Source organism: Anser brachyrhynchus (genome assembly GCF_964034855.1).
Source record: "Anser brachyrhynchus genome assembly, chromosome: 12".
NCBI classification, from domain to species: Eukaryota; Metazoa; Chordata; class Aves; order Anseriformes; family Anatidae; genus Anser; species Anser brachyrhynchus.
In genome coordinates this window covers 16,984,427-17,000,740 of record NC_137707.1, presented here as the reverse complement: position 1 = coordinate 17,000,740, position 16,314 = coordinate 16,984,427, and the positions used below count along the sequence as shown (strand labels likewise).

The 16,314-nt window shown below is 36.6% G+C and overlaps 1 protein-coding gene across 13 annotated transcripts in view; it reads right to left on the bottom strand.

Annotated features, from left to right (window-relative positions):
• The window catches only part of LOC308176755 (uncharacterized protein), a 121,737-nt gene that overhangs the window by 63,040 nt on the left and 42,383 nt on the right, over positions 1-16,314 (bottom strand). For 10 of the 13 annotated variants that reach the window (XR_013938567.1, XR_013938568.1, XR_013938569.1 and 7 more), the window contains one exon: positions 12,101-15,236. The exons of 1 other annotated variant lie outside the window; for it this stretch is intronic. Coding sequence is in view for 2 of the 12 variants with exons in the window: in XM_080552903.1 (XP_080409029.1) it covers positions 6,874-7,277 (404 nt within the window). In the remaining 10 variants the exon portion in view is untranslated. Of the gene's footprint in view, positions 1-6,873; positions 7,556-12,100; positions 15,237-16,314 lie in introns of those variants that run through there. 2 more of the 13 variants (XM_080552903.1, XM_080552902.1) reach the window with 1 other exon arrangement.

Below are 16,314 nucleotides of genomic sequence, written 5' to 3'. Positions count from 1 at the left end.
GCAACTTACTCATATTTTTACCAACCAGCAATATGTTAAACAGATCACGGAATACACCAAGTAGAATTCTAATCTCCTTTAGATGCATTTCAATGTCTTAAAATTAAGTTCAGTTTCTTTATATAATAGGCTTCTTGAACCTTAGCAATTAGAGTGCCTTTAAAAGCAATGAAGGGTGAACCATAAAAGAACTGTAGCTACAGCTCCATGCAGATAATTTCTGGTTAGCAATTCTCAATTCCTAGAGAATTAATAGAGAAATTCTAGTTGGTTAGATATTTCTAGTACCAGCTTCTAGTTGTTACTATGATACATAGCCTTCTTGTCACTATTTTTTTTTTTTTGCTTTTATGCTAAGTTGAACAATAGAATATGCTCCCCCCCCCCAAAAAAAAAGAGAGAATTTAAAAATCTAGTAAAAAAAATAATAATAATAAAGCAGCTGTAGCCATACCTTTCGTCTTCCCTATCTATTTGAACCAGTTCATCTAAGCCTACTTTAAACAACTTTGAGATGCATCATGCTCCTTCAGAGGACTGGATTGACAACAGAAGACAAGCACAGACTCCTGGAAGTGACAATGCCTGTAAGACTTTAATGAAAGGAAAAAAAGCAAGGGATAAAGCATAGCTACAGCTTGGATAAGAACAAACAAAAATAAAAATAAAAAATGGAATGGTGACTGAGAAAAATCCACCAGGTACTAATAAGAGTACATGTGGTTTTGCAAGCGATATAATTCTCAAAATTCAAAGACTTAATTCTGCATGGGAAATCATTATGATCACAGACTCATGACGAAGTAATGCTTGTAAACTAGTAAGACCATTTCTTTCTAATTCAGAAAGAGAAAGTAGTTTGAAACAAGATACCAGGATCCAACAGATTAAGCGTTACATATACAAAGCTCCCCAAAGCAGACAGAAAATCTGATAAGATTTTTTTCCTATGCTTATTGAAAATCAACATAATCTATCAGAGAAAGAAAAGCATTATTGGGACTAACATAATTTTATAGAGAAAGACTTGTGTTCACATTGAAACGTGACATTTTCAGAAGCACGATCAAATGACATCCACCCCCAAATGTGCTTAATAACCCCGTCTGTCTAGTTCCCTGTGAAAGAAAGCACTTCAATATTTTGTAAATTTAGGTGAGTGGAAAGAAAGAAAACAATATAAAAACCTGAAAACCAAAGTTTATTTCTTCCTGTATCTCTAGACTGTTAATTGCTACTCTCATAAGATACGCATATCTACAGAACCAAAAAAGCCACTACAGTGATGCCCCTTGGTTTGCCATCCATTGGATTGCAGTACTAAGATATTTAACAGTGCAAGAAAATGCAACTGTTTCTTTGTCGTAGAACATCATAGCACTCCAGGTTGTGGAGTAGCATGAAAGTAGAGGCCAGGGAGAAGTAATTTGTCCTTTAACAACCCCAGCTGTTTTGGCATGTCTTCTTTTCCCTCAAGTTTTCTGAGAACGGATTCTTACCTGTATGTGAACTGAGCCTGGAGTATAGTATTCTGCTCATCCCAGGCCCTTTCTTCTTACTCTTTTCCTAGAGATAGCTAGTACCAATTAAAATAGCTTAAATAGCAACTTTAATTTGTCTTACTTTTTCAGGTGACTTTTGTAATCAGTCTTAATGTGAAAAGACTGTATGCAAAGTGCTATCGTTTTTAGCTTCAAAGTAATTAATATCTGATTTGCATTAGTGCAAGAACATAATACAAGTCATAAATAAAGGGCAATTCATGCTTGTGACCTAGTTGTCACACTCTCATAATAAAAACAAACAAACAAACAAAAACACTAAAGTTTGTGCTTACAAATGAGAAATTTTCTTTGTTTAGGACAAATTCTTATTTCCTTAGAAGTGGTCAGGATTTATGTTCCTCCAGGACAGCAGGACTCAGACAGAAGCCTGATATTCCTATCTATCCCAGAAGAAAAAAGAACTTCATTCCTATACTTTTCAAACTAAAAATAAAACCCTAAATGGAAAAGAAGAATTTAAGAATTTAATTCCTCCAGGCTTTTATTCATCTTCAGAGACACAAATAGACTTTTCAAGATTCTACAAATGAATTCTGTTCCCCTGTCACCCCTTACTAAGTGGTTCTTTAGCAGGCTGAGTGGATAAACTCATCTGAGAAGAATCCTCTCTTCAACCAATTCAAAGAAGAGAAGTATGAAGATGAGAAATAGTTTGTGATGAAGATTGTAGACTACTCTGGACTGATTTGGTTTGAGTTTTATGAACCATAATACATTATGGTTGATTTTCTGACTAGTGTGAATTAAGTAAATTATAGCAAAGTAGCAGAGCAATAGAGCAACGCCAAACATTGCATGAGTGAGAAAAGCCTTTTCTGCATTAGCCGTCAGTAGGTACAAAAATTCCAGACGTTAACTTGTATTAAGACAACATAAGCGAATACATGTTGAAGAAATTACTTTCTCTACTTCACTAAATGAAAACAAAGAGGTCACTTATTTTATTTTAAGGTCCAAATTATGTACTTTTATAGATTACAAGTTAAGTATCTCTTCTGTTGCCTGTCAAAAAAAACACACAGATTATGCTGCCATCTTGTTCACAATCTAGTTAGCATACATCTGGAAACTGCTTAGCATTCCAGTATTCCCAACACAGCAATTCTTATTTGACATATTTTGATATGCAGTGTACTAAAACTTCTGCCACTTTAGAGCCTGTCATCCTCCCTTGCTATGGTCCGAATCAAATAATCTACATTGACAAAAGGTTTCTTTTACCTGTGTTGAATCAGGTCCTCAGCAACTAATCAGCTGAAGTATTCTTAAATTTTCCCAAAAAAAAAAAAAATATTTTCTAAAATATTGTTCTGAACCATTGAAAGGTTTTGTTTGAAATACCACGTGCCACAGAAATACTTATCATAAGTGTCTTCTGAACTACAAAGAGCATTATGTTAGCTTGATAATGAAATACCAGAGGACAGATTCATCACATGCCAACTTTGTCACACATCCTAAAAACACTCGATTCACGCTTTGCTGCTGGAATTTCTGCCAAATTGTCAAGCAATTAAACAATTATATATCTAAACTCATGAACAAACAGACAAACCTGAAAGTTTGAGAAATACAGTATTACTGATTAGAAGCATTAATTGTCTTTGTCACACCAGTCAACCGTGTCGACATTTAACCATGTAACAGCAAGAAACTGAAAACTAAACTCTAAAAGAATTCAGAAATATGGTACAGAAGTTTAGAAATTAAGCATATCACTCCTCAAAATAATAATTACTAAAGACAGAAGCTAAAAAATACATTATCCAACTGAACAGAAGAAGAGGAGTTCAGCTGTGTACAATATATGTTGCACATTTACACTCGCCTACAAGTTCTCTAGCACCACAAGTAGTACAGGCTCTTTTTTTTTTTTCCCCTCCCAAGTCACAGGATCACTGCTGTCCCCACGGCTACAAAGTTTTGGATAATCTTGGGTCACTAAGGATTCTTTTCCAAATGTCATCATTATTTGCACAAAGAACAGGGCTGACAAAGTTTTTAATGAGAAAGCAGTTCTGCTAAAGGAAGAACTCTGTACGGAGCCCATCAAGTGAACTACAAAACTAAGGAAGTCATACATCACAGCACCCAGGAGCTCATCAGCAGTATTATCTCACAAATTATTTCTGGCCAGGTGTTATGTCCCACTAAGCAGGGACTGTTGCTAGTCAGTAAGTCTCAAGTATCACACAAAATTTGAAGGCAGGGATTTTATTTTTTACCCCCTCAAAAAACGTCTTTTAAAAGAAAATAGCAACAACAAACACACGAGAACAAATAGTCATTGCATTTTGTGAAATCCCAACAGTCCACATTAAATAAATGCCAAGCAAGTAAGGACAGAGAATATGAAAGTTAAATGTTAGTTTGTTACTAACTTCTAAAACAGAAGTCTTCAGAACCATTAAATATATGCTTTGCAATTTAAAATAAATTTGATAAAGTTGCCTATTTCCTGTATCAAAGGCTTCAGAAGATGACAATGGATATTACCCTCACCTTAACTGTTAGAAATCGTATTGACAACTTCAAGACCATAAAAACTAACCCCTTGAAACATTATTTTTGGAAAAATGAGCAAGAACGATCACCACCCTTCCCCTATCCCTGTGTCTGAAGAAAAAATGAAAAACAAACTTTAAACCAAAGATCACATTAGCAGTCATATGGCTGAGAAAATAACAGTAGTTGCTAATTTATCCTCAAGATGCAGCCTACATCATCACAGTCTAGAACATATTTGCCAGAAACTTCCCAGGAAACGGTAAAGCCATCCACATATTCTCCAGAGGACAGAAATATCAAGACTTCAATTAGTTTTTATTACGCTTTATAAATTAAGCTATTACATCATTTTTGTCCTTCAATGAGCTATTCCAAAAATATCTTTTATATGTAGAAGTGCAACACCCTGAGCAAAACATGCAACAAGCCCACACACTATTCCATTTGTAGTCAGTGTTATTTTTAGGTATCAGCATAGAATATCAGAATGCAGAACTCATTGTGTATAAAGAGAAAATGAAAACTAAAAAGAAATTCAAAGTTTTAAAATTGATTTTAATACCTAAAACAACTCATAATTAATAGATAATTTCAATATTTTATATAGAGACTTACAACATGGAGAAACTCAAATGTAGCTAAAAGATACCTGTATCTTTATTCCACATGTCTATTTCATAAACACTGAAGAGCTAGAAGAGCAAAAAATTCACTCATGACGAAGTACTCTAACACTAGAGTAACTTACACAGCAGACACTTGTACATAAGCCAACTCTTCAACAAGTATAACTGCACTGACGCTAAACTTGCAATGTCTCGATGAGGCTCTGCCAGGTAAAACACACCACAGCTTCTATAGGAAACTGCAGTATAAAGGGAAATCACTCCTCCTTTGATCAGCTGGCAAAAAATAAAAAAATTATCTGCCCATGTGTCCCATCACCTGGAAGACTGCAGCAATGAGCATAAACTGCCTGACTGACAGAGACATCATTACAAATTCTGCCCATGTAACACACATCTGCAAGAGGGAAGGAGAGCAGGGAACAAAGAAGATCTGAAGCAGCTGCGATCAGATCTTCAGCTGGTTCTAGGCAGTAATCAACTCAGTTTTAGGGCACCTAGTGTTTGATCACAAATGCCAAATGATTCAAACTCCTGAAGTTGTTTAAGATTTCTCAGTCAGTCAATTTTTTTCCCAAAGCCTTACACCAATAGATCGTACTTCCAGGATCAGATGTCCACACTGTTCTAACTTTGTGGTGAATTAACTCTACCTGTAGCATAAAGACATAAAGCTGCCATGAGCTCACTGTGGAGACAATGAGCCTATCCAAGATAAAATGTGCACTGCAAGATGAGTCAACGGCAAAGTCACTAGCAATGAATATAGAACCATATTTCTAATTTCCTTCTATGATATGACTAAATATTACCATCAAACCCTAATTAGTTGGGAAACAAAAAAATATATATATTAGACTATGATAGATATTCCTCACAGTAACAATAACTTTTTCTCTGCTCCTGTGTAAAATAAGCCAGGTTTTCAAACTCACACTAAGCTGAAAGTTTAGTGCTGCATTAAAGCAGTAGTGCCTAAGACAAAATTAAATGCTTTTTAACCTTTTAGTGCTTGTTTTTATCTGAGTCCTTGTCAATTAAGCACTGGTATTGAGGGCTCAAACAAAGATTTAATGAAAGATGGTCACTCATTTTCTTCTTTTTACATACATTCAATATACAAAATGTGGTAAATTGCTCCTTGAAATTAACCTATTCCCCCACAATGAAATTTTAGGTTACATTTAACAAATGACCCTCTTCTCCTAAAAGAGTAATCAATATTCATGGTTTTCTTCCCTGCCCTCTGCAACTACTACCAGAAATCTATCTTACATAAAACCAAAGAACAGCAGCAGACATTTACTTAGAAACCTATGTTTCATGAACTTTATTTCTTGTTTGTAGTGACTCCTCCCTCCATGCTAGTTCAATGGCTCAGCTAAGCCAAAGTAAATATTTATAGTTTTGGTTTTTTTTTTCTTCTTTTTTTTTTTCTGACAGAAAACTAAATACAGGTAGCTAAAGTGACCTGCCACAGTCACAGCCAGCTCTCCTGCTTCCCTCAGGTGCCTGCTCTTCTCAGAGGAACCTTTCCCCATCCACTCTTTCTTCCCACCTTCCCCCAAATAAACAGGTTGGCTGAGGGAAGCTTTAAACATCTCCAGGAATGGGGCATCCTCAACTTCTCTGGACAACCTGTTTCAGTGCATCACCACCCTCATTGTGAAGAATTTCTTCCTTATATATAATCTAAACCTATCCTCTTTTAGTCTAAACCTGTAAACCTTTGTCCTCCGAAGAGGGAAGCACACAAAACATCCTTGCATATGGCACAAATTCCAGCTCTTAGATTCTCTTTTTTACATCCCTTGCAACTTCTTTGCACTGATACAGAAAACACAAAAGCAAAGGAAGAAATATTACTCGTGAACAGCGGCCTACTGAAGGCACAGGCTGTGTATTTGGCTGTGTGTTCAGAGCCTGGTTTTGCCACCCTGACTCACTGGCACAATGACGGAGGCCTCATCTGGTGAAGAGAACTCACTCTCCAGCTTGGGTTCTGGGACACATCCTGCCCTGAAATCTTTAAGCAGGGCAAGCCCTAGGTGGCAGGAAAGCTGAGGGGCTTGTACTCATGGGTTGCATCCACTGCTCACCCAAAACATGCCTCTTGCAAACCATCCCCACTCCTTCCATGACAAGACAGGACACGCCTCCATCCTCACACTCACCCCTTGGTGCAGCAGGAAGGCCTGGGCACCGCCTCAAGACACAGACTGAAGTGAAGTGCCTCATCTGCCACACATCCAGCAGTGGGGGAGTGCAGGGCTGAGGCAGCCCAGTAATGGCTGAGGTCTGACAGACACCTGGCAGGTGCCAGGGGACGGGTGTGCTCCCAGACACCACCTTTGATTGCCTCAGCAGAGAGGACAGGGCCACAGGTTCCCCCACACAGGCCCAGGCCTGCACACGCTGAGAGGACTGGGGGCAGGGGCTCCATTTCACAGTGCTGTAGCCACGCTCTCACCCACTGGCATTCCCAGGCCAGCAGCCTCCAAGTCCGCCCACTAGAAAACACCAGAGAATAACATAGAATCAGAGCAGGCCCAAAAACTATCTTTAAAAAAATCACCATTTTGTCTCATGGTAGTGTGCGCGTGGCCTGGCACATACAGTCCAAGCACCAGTTTGCTGGAGTCTTACTCTGGAAAACCATGTAATGTCGTTCATCCTCGTTATTCACTGAATTTATCTTCTTTTAGGTCAGCCAGGCTGAACAGTGTGCTGAGATTTATCAAGTTAGCTATTGTAGCTGGACACTTTCCATTCTCTCCATTAAGTCAATTTACATAGGAGTACATTAACATATTTCCAGGCATGCTAAGCACAAGTATCCAGCTCTTTTTCTGATTTCCATCCAATGCTTTTATGTAGTTTGCCTGCAAACCCCAGTTGAGAGGCTTGTCTGTTTTTATTAAAATTCACATGTATCTCAATGGAAATGACTGCACAACCAGCACACCTTTGCAGATCCCTTTCAGCAAACTACACAGCACCGAGGTGGTGTTTTTTCTCCTGACATTTATAACTTGTTGAAATTACCTTCTTCATATGGTCTAGTCATCTAACATCACTATTTGGAAAGTTTTAGTTTTTGCAGTCACTCTTGACTGCTTAACCCACAACAAAAACACAGATACATATCTAGTGGTTTATTGTAGTGCAATCACATGTTTTGCCATCTCTGACATATCCTTGACTAATGGAAATGAAATCGCCTTGAAGAAGTGAATAGTAACATGCGATTTTTGTTGTACAAAATAATAACAATGATAATAGACATCAATTATATCACATGCTGTTTGTAGCAAAACATAACAGATATGATCAATCAGTGAAAGCAATTAAAAAGTAACAGTAAACAAGTAATCTGGTTGATGAGAAAGCCAGGAGTTCATGGGATACATACCTAGGTACAATACTAAAACAATCCTGCCCATACAAAAATAAGAACCACCTGCATGTGCTGTATATGCTTTATTGAATTACAAAGATACAGCTATTAGCATGGTTTACAGGCTACTACACAATCATTTACCAAAGAAATGCTAATTTACAGTCTCAGCTAGTCCACAGACACTTTATTGTATCACGACCATTTAGAATCCACTTTTCTCATGCCATAGTCAGATATAGTGAAAAATCAAGTTCCATTTACAGCAGCCATTGTTAACCCACAAAGTAGCACTTTATGCTACTATTGATGTGTTACAGACTATTAACAGTAATTTAGTTTTAAATGCCAGTGCATGCCAAGTGTTCTGGATATGAATACTAACAGGATGAAGTTATGCAGGTGTAGAAATAATAATAATAATTTAAAAAAAAAAAAAAAAAGACTGCCATCTCTGTGACAGCACACAGAAGATGGAACTTGTTTCTTCACATTTTAGCTGGCTAAATCTAGTTCCTCACCCCTCTCATCAGTGGAAATATATCTCCCTCCAGGGGTGTCTGAAGATAGATGATAACAACCCAGAGGTATTTATACCTCAGCACTGATTGTAGAGAGAAATTAAATAATAATTCATGTTAGTTTCTTATCTGACAGTTAGACAAGAACATAGCAATGGCATATTAGTGATCCCCACAGCTGTACATGGTGCCTTACAGGCCAAGACATCCTACAGCCAGTACAATGAGATCTGCAGTATGCTGAGATCTCTGCTAACCAAACTAGGAATTTTGTCTTTCCTGGAATGACTTCTGTGTTTAACTGCTGCCTCTCATCTTCCACTTAGTTTGTTGTAATTCTTGGTGAAAAGGGCTGTCTTTTTGTACCCTGCTGACATCCTAACTAAATGAGTTCATTATCCACATATGTGAGCACATGATAATAATAAATGAACAAAAAATGCAAAATCAAATAAGTAAACTACCAGAGGTTTGGGGAGCATTAATGGTCCCATTTAAGTTTTTTTGTTTTGTTTTGTTTTCCTTCTTTTAAATCAGTAATCAACTGGCTAAATAATTCTGAGAAGAGACTTGTACTCCACTGGATGATTATCCACCTATGAAACATGCTCATGCTCTTCCCATTTCTTTCCTGTATTCTCAAAACTTAGATGGGCTGAGAATTGTTCCAGTTAAGCAGGCCAGTCCCAGGAACTGGACAAGAAACTGTTTGTCTTTAAGTACTTAATCATCTTAATTAATTGATTTGGGTGGATAATAAAGAATAGAATAATGTCAAAAACATAGTCTGTTTACCACTTCTGTTTTCTGTCTCCCTAGTTTTTTTTCCTCTAAGAACTAGCTCAAAATAAGGTTTCTGACAGGCAAGATTTTCACAGTAGAACTGCAGGGAGAAGGTTAACTGTTTGGCCTATGTACCCCTTTTTTTCTTTTAGCATTAGAAATAAAACAGTGAGAAAATATTTTTATTAAGCTGGGAAAGACTGTTGAGAGACTGCCAGCACTGAAATAGTTACTGTACCCTGAAATAGTTCTTCACCTTTTTGTTCAATGTGAAAGGCAAAAAAAATGATTCAAATATGAAGCAATGTGTCAGTTCTGCTAAATAAAAATGTGCACAGTAAAACTAAATCACATACATTGAAGTGTTATTTTGGTTTTATGGAAATGTAATCTGTGTTATGACATTTGCATTTCATATAACTGCTATGGATAAATAATCTTCCAATGCATTGCATACCATTTTGTCACCAGAAAAAAAAAAAAGTAATACTGTATCATCTGTTTCCACCTGTACACTAGAATATTCCATGACAAATGTATCAACATCAATTGTATAAATTCACTCAAGAGCCAATGACAATTACAGATACATTTAATAGAAATATATTTTTTCCCCCATAAGTGCTACACAGCTATTAGAGGATATCATAGCTTGGAAGCAAATAATAAAAATATAACTTTAAACAACAGAATATACGTATGTTTCTATGCATGCTAAGAGTTCTGAATTTTAAGTAAAAATTAAGTACATCAGTATAGACTGCCAATATAGAAGCTAAACCGGAACCTTATGAAACTACGTCTCCCTTTCTATGCCCAAAAGCATAGTTTCCAGCTCTAAGATAGCTGGAGTTATGCTTCATATTTGGGAGAAGAAGAAAGAAAAAATGTACTTAAATACAGGTGGCACTACAAAGTAAATTTGGAATTCATCATCCTTTCAATTTGCCTTCTGTGTTCCGTGCTTATATTTTTATATTTTCGTTTTGCTTACCTAAGTCATTATCCAATACCTCAACAAATCTCAACAAATGCCATAGGAGACATTTTTGACAAAGGAGTCAAAAGTCTAGATACCTCAGCCTAGATTAGGCCCGTATTTCACAACACTACTACAAACCAAAAGACCCCAACTCACCCATTTTGGAAACCAGTTAAAACCAAGGGGACCCCAAGGGAGTACAGAAATTTATGTGCAAGAGTAGACTTGGCATTTCTCTCCCAGCCCTTGGAATCATTAAAGCACAAGGAGTATGCACTTCAGTATGTCTAGTCATTGACTTAACAGCCAAATTTTCACTGCCTTTCAATGAGATTTGTACTATTTAGGTACTAAGGGACATTTCTTAAAACAAAACAAAATAATAATAAAATAAATAATTAAAAAATAAAAAATTAAATCTAAGCCCAGAATACAGAGTGGCCTAATTTGCTGAAAGTTGAAAAACTTCATAAAAATCAAACTAGCAAATATACAGCCATTTGATTATTTCTTAGTGTAATTAAGTAACATCACCTTTAAATGTGTTTGCTTCTTTTTTTGGGGAAAAAGATGTGTTTTCCTATCTTCTGTGAAAGCTGGGGGGGGGGGGGGAGATGTCTGTTCACTAGAATGTGGCTTTCTGCAGTGACATAGCTGCTACGTTTGGGGTTCTTTTGTGTGCTAGGTTAGAAGGAGTACAGCTTTTTAAGCTCAGATGTGTAAATATCCCCACTTACACCCTAGCTCTGCAAAAATGGATTTTTGTGCATATTGCAGTCAATATACACTCACAAAAGAGAAAAGCGAAATAGAAGAAATATAATTCTCATATTAGAAAACTGAGTACTTACCTTGTGATAGCAGCTGGAATGAAAATGGCTGAAAGCAATAAAAATCCATTTTACCATTTAGTACAGTTTGTCAGACTAGAGAAATGGGATTGAATTTCAAAGCCACAGGCAAGCTGGCAGAAATCTGTGGTTATGCAGTTGATGGGGTTTGTGTGTGTGCGCGCATGTTTTCTTCTTATTATTTACAACTCTTTTGATAAGCCTTCAGCAAGTTACATAGGTTGTTCTAGTTGTATCTCCTTTGACTGGATTAGAATACTTGATGACAGTTTGGATAAGTTTGAGGCAGATGGTTCTTGACATTTTTCATGCCATCAGTTACAAACCGTGCAAGGAAACTCTTTCATCCTTTGTTTATCCTTCACTTCGAAGCCACTATAGTAGATCGTTAAACTTTCATTTTTCACAGTGCTGATTAAGGCATACTACAAGGCAGATGTTATGCAGCACCATTTTTAACAATTTACATTTAGCACCAAAGCTGGCTTTGTACTTGTTCCAGTGGATCAATTCGCATTTCAAAGACTTCAAGGTCAACCTCTAAGCATTGCTACTCTGTTGAACAACTAAATGTTTCATAAAGTTTTCCCTGTGACTGTAGCACATGAAAATATGTGCTGGCCACTCTGTTTACATGTTTGTAGCTGCCAAAATGAATATAAGTATCTATTGTTCATCTCTGCCACAATTAAATGACAGATATAGTTCTGTAAAAGCGAAAGACTTAAGCTAAATTGAACAAAAGATTACTATTTTAACACATAGTTATGTCAAAAAAAATCCTCATTTGTTATCAGTATCATCATCTCAAAGCAACAAATAATTGCTATTCAAGTGGCAGTTGGTCTTAATTTACTCCAGGTCAGGCAATAACATTTCATGGATAAAAATGTGCACTGTTTTATTTCACATCTTCATGTGCATTCTTTATTTTATGATTATGTAAATTATATACTTCCTAGTACAAACTCTAATAATAGTTTTATGTAAACAAAAATGGGTTAAGGCACCTTTAGAGAACAGCAGAATGACAATAATAACTACAAAAGGCAGTAAACAAAGTAATTCATGGCAACTTATTTTTTCGAGGACTTCATGCTCTATAGAAAACTTTGAGTAGTTACGATATTTAGCTCATCTTTAGGTAATGTAACTTTTTTTTTTTTAACTGAAAATTATGAAAATAATCTGTCCATTTTAAATGGAGTTTATCGCTAGTGAATAGTAGCAGCAGAGTGGAAGGTTTTGTGCCAGTGCCAGATTTACCAATGGACAGTAAACAGAAAACAAACTGTTGGTTACTGAAGAGTCCTTTTAATTCAGCCTCTCCAAATCAACATAGAAAGAGTGGATGGGGGGGGGGAAGGGGGAGTGTAAATAAGGAAATATAATATTTAAATACATATTGTCATGAATGGCATGACAGCTGGCCAACAGGAATTTTCAAGAATTTTATATTAAAATAGTTGAAAGAATTTCAACACCTCTCTCTCTCTCTCTTTGGTACATTAAGCTGTAGCAATGTCTTATTATTATTGTCATGAAGTTCTGTAGCAAAGATTAGCAGATTGAATTATAATTTCATCCTCTGATACCTCCTGATCCTCATCACACCCTTTTCTTATGCTCAATTTATTCTATTTTTTCCCTGATTCTGTGCCATAAGGACTTTTCTATCCTAGTCCTAACTCCCTCAAGACTTCCCATCTGTTATAACTACTTCAGCCTTTAGATCTAAAACTATTTCCTATTTGTATCTGTACCTACTATTCTATTAAATAGATATACACTATTTTCCAAATTAAAAATGGTTTTCATCTGAGTAGTTCATTTGAGTAATGATCACAAGTCAATGAAAACTTGTTCTTGGATAAAAATCTATGCCATGGTATAATACTAGATACAAATCCATCATTTTTTTTCTTCTCTGATCCTATGAAATCTCAATTTCAGTAGTGCCTGGGAATGCCTTCTTTTCACTTGAAGAATTACAGACACTATAACTGTCAGTCATGCTAATGAAAACGTGGGGAATACATAGATAACACATGGTCACAACTGTTTGCCACAGAAACCATCCTGGAAATCTTATAAAGAAAAGGCTACTGAATCTCAAAAAAGGTTTGAAATAGTGCTGACTTGAGTTACATATGTGTCATAGATTTGATACTTTTCCCACGTAAACCATACACCAATCTATATTTATAAAACCTTGAGCAAATAAGACTCAGAGTAATGATGACTGTGTCATTCAGAAATGTATAATGGTCTTGCAAAAGCACTGCCACAGCCATTGTCTTCCTTTACAATAGCTGGATCTGCAAAAACAAATATAGAAGATGGATGCAAGTGGGAAAGGGTGGATTTCATCTTATTTTTGTTATATTATTATCCAGGCTTCCACCAATATTTATCATCCTGCAGTTTGATTTGCTATAATTTATGTTTATCTTTTATCTACTTAGAATAAAAGAGTATCAGCCCTCAAAGGATAACGGAGAAGCAATGTTATTTAATAATTCCAAACTATCTTGTGCTTTGGTACACAGAAGATAACAGTCAACATACTGCTACAAGTTTGCTGATATGCAAACTGTGGTCAAGATAAAATATTAAACAGTAGAAAAAATACACTTTATAGTGCAGCTGCTATAATGGGATTTTAAATAAGGAAAAACAATTCTGTTTACTCTTGGTTTTGAAAATACATACAAAACTAAATACATTCATCCATAAATTAACTTGATAACAACTGGAGATAGGTGGGTAATGGAACTTGAGCATTTAACATACACACACCGAACAGCTACAGGAGAGTGAGAGAAAGAACATGCAGGTAGCTGTGAGCAGCAATGCTATCAGCATATACCAAAAAGAACCGATGTTATCGTGGAAACTGTGAAAGTAAAGCTTAAAGAGATTGTATTATCATAGAGCCCCAAGGTTCATCTCCAGTCTCAGCATAGTTTCCTGTGTAGAGTTACATGTATTTGAATGTTTGGGAAAATAAGAAGAGTACAAAACAAAGGAATAACGTGGGGCAGATTTTTGTAAACTGGCATCCCTCCATGAAAACAAATGCAGCAGTGCCAGCGTACGCCAGCTGAGGATGTCACATTACACACAAAAATCCTGAGGCACCTGCACTTCTGTGGGGGTGAATAATTTATGAATACACTAAATGTTCTGAATAGCATATTTCTGAATATTTTTCCATTATTCACTCCATTCCAATTCTTTCACAGGCCATGTTCTTTAAACGCATTTTTTAGAAGCGCACAGTAGAATTGTGACAATAACAGTTATTTGGCCAATCCCCACCCATTTTAGTTCCTTTGCCTCCTGCATTTTTACTGAGAGGTGACTATTTTAGTATATTATTCTTCCGATAGTTCTTCGAAAGTGATAGACAAAGGAGAAGCAGTAAATTCTTCCTGAATAAGAGGAGAAATACAGTCTCTGCTGGCTTCTCTAATTGCTTTGGCTGCACTATAAATATTTTTTCAGCCTTTTCTCAAATCCGCCTTCCATTTTAAACCTGGCACCCATTAAATATTAGATAAGTTTCTCAACTCTACTGGCAAGTCAGATAAGCTGAAGGTAGAAGTCTAGATATAGCATGTCTCTAACTTAGCACCTCACTAAAATCCTTTTAGGAACACATATATAAAAAGCTTATATGCAATAAGTAAACAAAACATTGATGAACAGAACTGTTATAAACAGCTGTGTAAGCTAGCCTAGAAATCAGTAACATAAAAACAAGGACCACACCAAAATTCATGTGTTTTTGAAGGAAGGTCTACCTCCTGACTGTTAAGGAGCTGGCTCAGTCTGCCAGTGAAAGCATCATACTTCCAGGCTGGCCTTCACCACATAAAAAGTTCACACCCCAAATTCACAGCTTGTCAGCACGGGCTGAAATTCTGGGAAAGCCTGGATGTTCTTCCCCTCCAGGTACAACTTCTCCACAAGAATACTGCTTCTTTCAAGGTGATCTTATCTGAAAAACATCCAAGAAACTCACAACAGAGGAGAAATAGCTTACTGCGTTTCCAGATGCACAGATACAACATATTATGGTTCCAGATATGAACGCACATATGTAAAACTCTACCACAGCAAAAATATTCTGGTAGCAACATTTTCATACAGTTCATACGTGCAATACATCTTTGGGGATGTCTGCAGCAATAAAGGTGAAACATGGCATGAAGCTTCTTGAGACAGCCGATGTCCAAACTGATGCCTCCCTGTAGTGGATTTGCCACCTCAGGTCCAGATGCAAGCAGGTTCCTAGACTCCCTCTGCCCTCTCTCACCCCAAGCACAAGGTCCTTGCCGAGGGTACGGTGAACAGAGTTGGCAGTGGTACCTGCACCCCTGCCATAAATTTCCTGTACAATTTGCATTGCAGGGACATATGCAGACATGCAGCAGAACCAAAAGCCGATGTTGGCCTTATTAATCCTAATTCGGCCCCATAAAGAGAAATTTTTATTCCTCTTGCCTGCATTTTGTCTAGAAATTCCATGTAGAGAATCAGTCAGAATAATGAAGCATTGTGCATCAAACTGTTAAAAATGTTTCTGAACACTCTGTTCAATACACACAACTTGATTTCCATAGCTACTCTGGACAGAAATGATTTAGAAAACAACTCACAAGTAAACTAAAGCTCTTCTAATAAAACAAATATTTCACAGTTCATTTAATCTAAGATATTGAAAAGAACTGCCAGTACTCAGGTACGTGACCTGAAGCACAGAACTTTATTGCTTTCTCCACCAGGGATTAGAACCGTTTGGAGTAAAACAGATGCTGCAAGGCAGGTATTCCTTTAACCTGACAGTCATATCTCAGGAACACTGATCCTTCCCTTAGAAGTAGATAAAAACAGCTGGGGCACCAAGGTCAAGATTTTATATCTTTTTTGGCTTTCATGTATCACATTAGAGAACAAATTCAAAATTCACACCTATATGGCTGAAATAAATGTTTGCATTTGGTAATAAACAGTAATGACGTTAAATTTTCTTACACTATGATTTTTCTATGGAAATTGTCTTCCATAGGACATGT